At 34.2% G+C, this 10,042-nt stretch overlaps 2 protein-coding genes across 3 annotated transcripts; one reads left to right on the top strand and one right to left on the bottom strand.

Annotated features, from left to right (window-relative positions):
- Nucleotides 1–543: 543 nt before the first annotated feature.
- dbo (Kelch-like protein diablo) lies at nt 544–9,307 on the bottom strand. The gene is made up of 8 exons (XM_040721790.2): nt 8,839–9,307; nt 7,754–8,102; nt 7,522–7,680; nt 7,054–7,448; nt 6,704–6,988; nt 6,542–6,639; nt 6,195–6,298; nt 544–811 (listed from the first exon to the last, which is right to left on the bottom strand). The coding sequence occupies exons 1-8, from the start codon at nt 9,081–9,083 to the stop codon at nt 617–619; spliced, it is 1,830 nt and encodes a 609-aa protein (XP_040577724.1). The 5' UTR covers nt 9,084–9,307; the 3' UTR covers nt 544–616.
- On the top strand, nt 2,287–8,860 carry LOC121126464 (MOB kinase activator 4). 2 transcript variants are annotated; one of them, XR_011782265.1, is made up of 3 exons: nt 2,287–2,377; nt 3,487–3,558; nt 8,723–8,860. XR_011782265.1 is itself a non-coding variant. In XM_071891797.1 (3 exons), the coding sequence occupies exon 3, from the start codon at nt 4,864–4,866 to the stop codon at nt 5,626–5,628; it is 765 nt and encodes a 254-aa protein (XP_071747898.1). In that variant the 5' UTR covers nt 2,324–2,377; nt 3,487–4,562; nt 4,614–4,863; the 3' UTR covers nt 5,629–5,935. The 2 variants fall into 2 exon arrangements, 1 of the variants encoding a protein (XP_071747898.1); XM_071891797.1 differs by lacking the exon at nt 8,723–8,860 and adding an exon at nt 4,614–5,935 and having other exon boundaries at nt 2,324–2,377; nt 3,487–4,562.
- Nucleotides 9,308–10,042: the final 735 nt, after the last annotated feature.

Genomic DNA, 10,042 nt, shown 5'->3' with positions numbered 1-10,042 from the left:
ATCTAATTCTGATTCGTCTAAAATTCTGTTTTTTATGTCTTGCAGAGTTCATTGTGATATCACGTCTTTTGACTAAGATTCATCTAATGTAATTTAATACAAGTGATTGTTGTAAATTGTAATTCATTTTAAAAATGATGAAGAAATAGTAAGATAATGATAGTCAGGGAGTACTTAAAGAGATAAATGGCAGTTGGTATGATTGACTTATTTACTAACTACCAGATGATTTTGGGCCTTTTTTTCCTTTTTGTTTCTTTTAGGAGGAAAGGTTGCGTGATACAATAAAGGTACCGACGTGCTTAAAAGATATCACCTCTAGACTCATAAGTAAAACAAATTTCAAGGAAGACTCGTTTATTAAAACGAATGTATGTATGTATGAAGTTAGAAAGGTGTAATAATATAAAATAAATATATAGATATATATATATGGATATATGAATTATATAATCATAAACATAATTATATAAGAATTCCGTGTCATAATCCTTTACTATGCAAATTAAAATTTGATTATAATTTTTCCTATTTTTCGTTAGCTTTTTGTCTTTCCAAGCTGTTGTGTGCTCCAAATATGAGGTAAAATATGTAGACACAGTCATCAACTTGTTCATTACCAGAAATGCGGATCAACTTGAGGCATTTTGACGACACCAACACCGCCTCCGAGACGTCGATAGTTCATGGAACCACATATTTTCCAATTGTTATTCGCTTCTTGATCAAATACCTCCACTGTTTTAAGATAGGTTGTACCATCAAATCCTCCCACAGCATAGAGTTGACCATTCACAACGGCCAGTCCCACCTAGTAAGATAAAAGTCAAGATCATTAGTTGTTCGAAACCTTATATGATATGTGGTGCTTGAATATAGAAACAATCTAGAACAGGGGCCGGCAAGCTATGTAGTGCCATGGCAGAGGGCCAATCAGCTATCGCTGCAGTCATGGTGAAAACCATGTTATTGAATATGTAATTAATTTTCTGTGTGTTTAGAGAAAACAAGGATTCAATATAATTTATTTAAACAATAACTTTATTTTTTACTACAGGAATTATTGTAAAGAAATGAAAAATAATAAGATAATAATATCATGATAAGATAGTGGGCAGGCCAATAAGGCCCGCAGGTCGGGGGTTACCGACCTCTGATCTAGAACAAAAATCAAAAAAATGAAGAAAGTGTAAAATTCATTTTTTTTTGTATCAAGGTTAACAGGAATACAATCATGTAATCGTGTTTGTCAAATTTTCAATTTGATGTACCGTACCGACTGCTGGACAAGACAGACCTACTTTGACGTCATAGAGTATAGCAGCGGTAGTCTAACTGTAACAGTCAAAAAGGCGATATATAGCTATTCTTGGTAAGAGATATACTCTTTGACGTCACTATGAAAAAGCGTGGTGGAAGTCAAACATCAGGCGGAAAAGTGTTATGGTATAACCTTGTATTTCTATTAACCTTGATCTATATTAATAAAGAAAAGTGTATCTGCCTGTTTTATTATGACATGAGGGCTCATTCAATCACAAGCGTTTGTAGTAAGCTAAAGCTCATACTATGTGACTAATATATAGTGATAAAAATTGAGTGTCTTGGGCATGTAAAAAAAAAAAATCAACACCGTCACCCGACATTTTGGAGCATATTTTGGAGGAGAGCAGCTGTGACAAACAGTTGTGACGAGGGAGAAGGAAATAAACAAGGACATTTCCGTCAATTACTCTTATCTCGATCCCATTTCTACTCTGAGTCTATCAAGGACAGCAAGTAGTCGAAAAGGAAGTTCACAGCTCAGGAATTAGATAATAATGACAATGGCTTTGCAAAAGAAAATTTATTCTTCAGATTCTCAAAAAAAAACAAAAAAAAACGACACGATTTACGTCACTTTATATTTTTCCTTCCAAATGAATACGCACTTCGTGTTCATGATGCCGTTATAGGCTCAAAAACACGTTTTAGAAGAAAAAAAAGTTTGTTTAACAACAAACAAAGATAAACGATGCGTTAATCTTATGCACTAAACAGAATTAAAAAATATATACCAGTCTATGAGAAATATGTAGTTAAAGTTTCTATCCTAAGACTTATGGATCACCCTGTATATATTAAGTAAAATCATAAATTTGTTCCAGATTGTTTTTATGTAGACACACCGAATATGTATGCCTATGTCCCTTCCCTCTTAAGATAATGGAGACGCAAAAGAGAGGGAGAGAGATTAGATTAATTGTGTAGCTTAATTATATCGTATTTTATTTTATCATTGAAATCCTTCATTTGGCTGTTTTTTGGGGGGATTATTTGTTGTTAATTGGAGGAAGTTTCAACATTTTTTCACACTCATCGTTTACTTTTTCCGAGAGTAAGAATGTATTTCAGTTTTACCTCTTTTTTTTCATTTTTATATGTTTCAATGAAATCGGTTAAATTTTTATAAAAATAGCACGCAGCTGTCATTAACTTCATCATTATGGTATAATATTTTGGTTGAAAAGCAATTTATACTTCAATGTTATGACTTTATTATTTAAATTATAAGAATTAGTGTAAAGACTCGGTCCCAGACCGAATGTTTTTTCTCGGTTCGGTCTTTAGTGATTTTTCCTAAGCCGATTTCTTCGGTCACAATCTTTTTACCAAATGTTTCCCCTATCCACCATAGTATAATAAATTATATAACTAAGTAAAAAATAATCTAATAGGTCAAGTTAAAAATTCTGAGCGTTTTTCGCTTTCTTTTGACAATTTTATTAAAATAAATAATTAAAATTAACATTCCGGTCCAACTAGACGATTTTGATTATTTTATCAACATTTTCGATCGTGCCTCATATTATTAGAACGGAATCGCTGTAACCACCACTTTGCTGTTGCATTCGATAGTGTATTGAGTCCATACACAGCACATTTTTTTTTTTTTTTTTTTTGCCGCCTGTTCCGCCTTTTTACCTTGGCTGTTGCAATACTGAAGAATGTATCAAATTTTCTCAATTTTTTGCTTCCATTTTGGAACGCTGTAAAAACATTTTTTTTTTTTGTTTGTTTTTTTGCAAGATATGTGCAATGCTTTTAATACAAACCTCATATCTTATTTGGCTTAATAAGCTATCGACATTTTTACGGAAAATTGCAAGAAAAGACACTTAAGTACCCGTACTGAATTAGACTTGACTAGACTGAATTTAATTAGAACCGACACAACATAAATCTAAGATATACAAAATTTTGGAACACAAATGACGGCATTAAAAATTCATCGATTGAATCGGTATAGACATAATTTTAAATGAGAGCAATTTTTGTTGTTGTAAAACAGATTCCTATACTGTATTTTTCTCAGAGATGAGATCAGAACCAACTTTTTTAAAGGGCTAAAATAGTAAGTCCTTTAAAGATAATAACGATCTTGGACGGGTCCAGGATTTTCCGACCAAAACACAACACTAATAACCAAATACATTTGTTTCTTAGGTACTATAAATATTTTGGTCGTGACTATAGCAAAAAAAAATAAAAAAATGGACGGTTCAACTGAGGAATCAAGTGAGTACAAATTTAGATTTCTTTTTTTTCCATACTATCCTAAAATAGTATGAAAATACATAAAGACTAATTGCTAATATCTACATCATTAGCATAAATTAGATTATACTTAAAAGGATTAAAGAAAGTTAATCCTATAAGAAGATGTAGATCGAATTATAAAAAACGGTCTTATTTATCTTGATAAAAATCCGGTATATATACTGGCTAGCCCGGGTGTTTTTTTTGTTTGTTTGTTTTTTAGAATTGGTAATCTGAAGAATGAATTTATTTTCCTCAGCTGTCGTCATTATTATTTAACTCCTTAATAGTACTTCTTTTCATATTACATTCAATTATATTCAAAATCTGATTGAATGTTCGACAAAATATTTTTCTCATAAAAGATGGGGAGTAACCTTGAAATTTGTTGCAGAGTTAATGGACTCAAGAGTAGAATTGAGTCTCAACAATTTGAAGAGTGTTTTAGAGGAGAGAAGGTATAATGCCCATGGCGTTTCATTAGATCAGCTACAATCAGCTCTGACAAGAGAGGAAGGAGAAAATGATGTAAGCAAGGACATGCTGCTAGAATTACTCCGATGTTGATACCCAATTCTATTCTGAGTCCAACAGGGACTTACAATCATAACTATGCAACAAATCCTCAGGATTATGCTTCGTCTTTTATGAGCACACACGAACGTTCAAACAGATTTTGAATATAATTGAATCTATTTAGCAAAGGATGTTCACTACTCAGTAATTAAATAATAATGGCAACTACTAAGGAAAAGAAAATTCGTTCTTTCAATTACTATCAATTACAAATTAACTGGCCAGCTAAAAAACACACCGGATTTACATGATTGCTTATAGCATACCCGGTCCGCGACCAGTCCTATCTCTACTCTCAGCTTATCTAATAAAACGTCATGACAGATGAGCTGTTTTTCTCCCAAACATTCTTCAAATTGTTAGGATTACAATGATAATACTTCATTTCTTCTTTTTGAGCCCCACTGGTAGGTCATATTATTTACAACCATAAGACGTACAACATCTCTATTTTGTAGGAAGAACCATAATTGTTAGGTTGCGTGGATAAATGTTCTTTCTTTTCTCTTTTCCTCTCTTGCTCATCCATCTATTACTGCAGCTGGCCGGGTCGTGTAACTCTCCTCTTCTTAATTCTCTGTATATAATAATAGTCCAGTGGTTATGTAGAAATAAGGAGGTTGTCAAAAACACACAACACATTCATTCACAATAATATAATTTAGCTATATCCTTTGTAATATTGTAAGACCAATCAACCAAGATAAAATGGCAGCAGCCGTCGCGGATTCCACGACATCAGCACCTCCCACGGATAGCCCAAAGGTCATTTTCCGTGGAAATTTCCCTGGAACTAAAACTACAGATTTTAACCAATGGCCGAACCTCGACTTTGAAGACATGGACTCCACTTTGGCTGTCCAACAATACATACAACAGACGATTAGAAGGGATGTCTCTGACGTTGAAGCCATTCTTAAGTCTCCCGAGACCCAAGATGAAGGGGTTTGGAAATATGAGCATTTAAGACAATTTTCCATGGAGTTGAATGGGCTCGCCGTTCTTCTCCAAGGAGAGTGCAATCCGAAGATGTGCACGCAAATGACAGCCACAGAGCAATGGATCTTCCTTTGTGCCGCACATAAAACTCCCAAAGAATGTCCTGCCATTGACTACACCCGGCACACCTTGGATGGTGCGGCCTGTCTTCTCAACTCCAATAAATATTTTCCATCTCGTATTTCCATCAAAGAGTGCTTTGTTGCCAAACTAGCTTCTGTCTGTCGACGGGTTTATCGCATCTTTAGCCACGCTTACTTCCATCATAGAGTACTTTTTGATGCCTTTGAGGCAGAGACACACCTCTGTCGTAGATTCACTACCTATGTTATTAAATATGATCTAATGGCAAAAGAAGTTTTAATTATACCAATGCTTGACAGTGTGGATGTCGCACAACCCACTCCCATCTCCACATCACCGCCCTCTTTTACACCCCTTGCCACACTTCCCAAATCAGAGTCTGAAGCCTAACGAATCATGTAATAGTAGCAGTTTTTTCCTACTTGTTAATGTTTCATTGTTAGAAAGTTACATTTGTGTACAGAATAGTTAAATTTTTTCAAATTCATTGTTGTTGATTAATAGCTAGGTTCTATTGTAATAAATATGTTGATTTTTTTGTTAAGATTAATCATTCATCATTACCGCTTAAATGACCAAGAGTGAAATGGACGGGACTACAGTCTTCAGTCCTAAATAAGGACTGGCATAGCACTATCTGGAAACAACCCCAAAAAATGTATCATATATATGTAATAAACCAAATTATTTAAGTGTATTACGGTGTTAATCATTTTTGGGGCGAATCCCTCCCCCAAATGTTAAAAGATGGCAACAAACTTCCTGTGTATGCTGTTAATGGGAGCATTTTTCTCCTTCAATTAATGTGTTGATTTTGAAAAAACTTATGGAATACAATTTTAAAGAAAAAACTAACTAAAATAGTTGCCGAATCATTTATCTCCCATGGCAATAAAGTCCACAAATATTGTTGCTCACACTTGTACAAATCAATTTAAATTTGTTTTACAACTTACCCCACTTCGTCGAGACATCATTGCTACAATGGGACTCCACGTATTTTTGACTGGGTTGTATCGTTCAGCAGATGATAGCTCCGTTGCTTCATCCCTTCCTCCCACTATGAAAGAAAGAAAAAAAATAATATAATATTAAATGAAAAAGTCGTCATGAGGAAGATTAAATCGTATTTATGTAGTATCATTATTAATTACTGACTAAGAGATACAAATTCGTAAGGTAATGAGTACTCATTCCCATTAATTTTTTTATCAATCTTTAAAAAATAGGTAATGAATCCTACTCAATGTAAGTAACTTGGAAACATACAAAAAATAATGATAACGTTAAAACTTCGTCTTACCAGCATATATCATGTTATTAAAAACGGCACAGCCTAAATGTTTTCTTCTAGTTGACATGGGAGCTACGATTGTCCATTTGTTTGTTCGAGGATCATACCTAGAGAATAGAAAAGTCTTCTAGTCCTATTCTCAAACTATTGTCATTCAAGAACACAACATACCTTTCAACTGTATTAAGAGGACTTTGACCATCGGATCCTCCGATTGCATATAAATAGCCATTTAAAACAGCCACTGCAACTCCTAAACGTCTCGTCATCATTGAAGCTACTCTAGTCCATTTATTTTCTTTGGGATCATATTTCTCAACGTGATTCAAACATGATACACCATCTTGTCCACCTACAGCATAGAGATACCCATCCAACACGGCAACACCAACAGAGGTTCTACAACTAGATGTTGGGGCTACATCAGCGGACCATTGATTGGTTTGAGGATCATACCTATCGTCAAATATTCAGTTTTTCATTTCTATCTTTAAAATTGTAATATGTATGTAAATAAGAACCTTTCTATAGAATTCAAGTAGGACTGCCCATCATGCCCACCAACAGCATAAAGGAGATCATTTAATACGGCTACACCTACACCACATCGACGCTTACTCGTTGATGACACAATTTTCCAGTCTTCGGTTTGAGGATCATACTTTTCAACGGAATTAATAGCATCTCCAGAGCACCAACCTCCAACAGCAAAGAGTATTTCACCTCTTCTAATTGGTTTACGAGGTCTTGTTCGCGGGCCCTGCATACGAGGCCTCTCTTGTGGAAGGAGTAAATAGTCCTTTGCTTCATCCAGTAAGTCACGACAGGAATCATCTGATTTGATAAGCAGATCTGCACCAACAGTCCCTACTAGGAACTTGGGAGATAAAAGTGGCATTCGAACGTATTTGAGAGCCTATTAAAGTTTGAGGAAATGAACTTATATAGTGGTACAATTGAGAAACACATGGAGCTTAAATCATTATTACAGTCGCAAGATGTTGTCTTCTATCGTCTAAGTTATATTGAACCCATGCCATAACTGCGTGATATACTTGCTCTTCGGATCTCACATTGAGTTCGTCACTCGAGCAAATGTCTATTAATTGATTTAAGGGTAAAAGTCGGAATTCTTCGTGTTCTACAACCTGTTTAATAAATCATGTCAATAAAAAGTATGATTTCAAATACTTTGAAATAATAATATTAATAATTTCGAACCTCAGGAAATTTATGCTGCGTGAATTTCTCTGCGATATGTAATAAATCCCGACAGGCATGAGTATCCGCAAAAGCTCGTATACCCAGGCAATTAGAGGGATCTAACTGTCTTTTTAGGAACTCACAACACACATCTTGGATTTCTTGTAATTGAAGGAGACATGCTGCAGGGAGAAGGGTTTGAACATTGGACTCTTCGACTGTTATGAAGGATGTATAGCAAAAGTCCACTAGGAGTTCCATTGCATTTTCGTCCACATCCCTTATCGTCACTTCCGTTTGACGACTCTCTGCCAGTTCTCCCGTAAACATGGCTCGGAAGTAGGGAGAGCATGCTGCTAATATCACTCTGAAAGTAGAAGAGGACCTCAGTATTACAATCCATTCTTATTGAACAAAGAAAATTAAATGTAAATATTAATCAATAATGTAAAAAAAAGATATATTAATAAAAGTGAATATTTAATTGATACCATATATATGATATTGATATTTCTAATTATACGGGGCGTCAACATAGAAGCAATTTTGAATAGGGATCAAGAAAAGAAGAAAATCGCAATCAAATTGTCGTAACTCATTTTCTAATTATGAATAAATGTGGTTTCCTATTTTTCAAAAAAAAAAAAAAAAAAAAAAAATGATTTCAACAGTCTGAATTTCTCGGTTTTGAAGTATTAACATTAAATATTAGACTTCTAGGATGACATATAGGCAATATTTCTAATTTTTGCTTTATGACCATTTGGCTCTCAATCTTCAATCGAGCCCAATATTTCATAGACATTTTTAGTCAATTATAGGGGGCTTTATATTCAAATTTGTGGGATGATAAGATACCTAAGAATTGTATCTTTAAGTGCAATTAGCGATACACCCAAAGGGTTAATAAGAATAATTTGTTGATAGAGTTTAAGGATGATTTGTAAAATCAATTATGAGAAATATCATTCTGCCTTGTTTTCTCAGTTGACGCACCAACTATCTACATATATGAAACAAAGGAAGAATCCTACAAAATATGCTCAATGACTTCCAAATGGAATGAATGAATCGTGGATCGAGAGAGAGAAAGAGTTCTTTACTTGTGAGCATATATTCGACGAGATCCCACATTGATGAGTACATCACAGAGTCCTTGATGCTTCCGAATGAGATTGAGTTCTCCGAGTGTACTTCGTGGATGTTTGTCTGAACTATATGCTAATCGAGCAGGGGAAGGGGGTCGATCACCGCCAGCGAGAGCTGGAGAACCTTGAGTAATGCCCACGGAGGAGGAAGTGGAAGAAGAGGACGTAGCCAATAAGAGATCCTGCACCAATTCACCCATTTCGATTCATTATTAAATAACCGTCGTAGTGTGTACAAACTAAGCTGCGGCTGTGCTCAAAGTAAGTAGTTGTAGTGATATTCTGTCCACACAACATTTACATATTAATTTATTACTTATGACTTATGAGTTATGAGCTACTAGCAGTTTAGAGAAAACAATTCGAAAGAAAGAGAAGAAGGTCAATGACGTCACACCTCTCATTTGATGTTCAAGTTCAGCTCAGCTTCAAGAGAAAGAAAATGTATATAGGTGACAAGGGGTTTTACTTGGCTGGTTGGCTTTGTATAATAGAAAAAGAATAAATATTCATATTTTCAAAAGTTGTATAGAGCTGTTGCATTGAGTCTGATTTTTATATTTTATAAATTTCAAAAGGAAAAAATCAGCCTATTAAATTGATGGCTGTTTTGGCTATTTACAATGGACTTTTTAGGCACAAGTAAACAGCTGTAAATAATGGAACATACTGTCGTATACCTTGTCACCTTTCATTTTCTATGCCTTACTCCTCCTCAGTCGCTCTAACGAGAAACAGCCAATCAAATCACATGCATTTAATATTTTATATATTTCTAATTCAATCCAATTGTGTAATTCAAAGGCGTTCTTCATAATTCTTATATATAAAACATAGTTAATTAATATTGCATAGCTAGCAATCAATGTTTTATAGGATTTTAACTCATTCATTTATGGATGCAAATGACGTATAGATGTAATAAGAGATTTAAATACAAAATCATTATGAATCATTTAATTTATAACTAGATGAATGGCCTTCATTGAGACATGAATCATGTCATTAACAAGTGTGCAACTATGGACTGTTTTTCTATACATTTTGTAATCCATTTTAAAAATAAAAAGCTCAAAATATGTAATAGATTGTAAACTCAGAACTGTCAACGTCAAATTGAGTGCATCCCTATTTCTATAAGGGTTTCAATCTAAATATT

Source organism: Lepeophtheirus salmonis, chromosome 11, assembly GCF_016086655.4.
Source record: "Lepeophtheirus salmonis chromosome 11, UVic_Lsal_1.4, whole genome shotgun sequence".
Classification (NCBI taxonomy): Eukaryota; Metazoa; Arthropoda; class Copepoda; order Siphonostomatoida; family Caligidae; genus Lepeophtheirus; species Lepeophtheirus salmonis.
This window is presented reverse-complemented; position numbering and strand designations above follow the sequence as displayed.

Bases quoted from the DNA above. Each gene is read 5' to 3' on its own strand.
- LOC121126464 (XM_071891797.1), top strand. From the start codon at position 4,864: ATGGCAGCAGCCGTCGCGGATTCCACGACATCAGCACCTCCCACGGAT.
- dbo (XM_040721790.2), bottom strand. From the start codon at position 9,083: ATGGGTGAATTGGTGCAGGATCTCTTATTGGCTACGTCCTCTTCTTCC. The intron at 6,299-6,541 runs GTAAGACGAAGT...TTTCTTTCATAG, and splicing joins TAATAACATGATATATGCTG to TGGGAGGAAGGGATGAAGCA. The intron at 812-6,194 runs GTAAGTTGTAAA...TTATCTTACTAG, and splicing joins TGATGTCTCGACGAAGTGGG to GTGGGACTGGCCGTTGTGAA.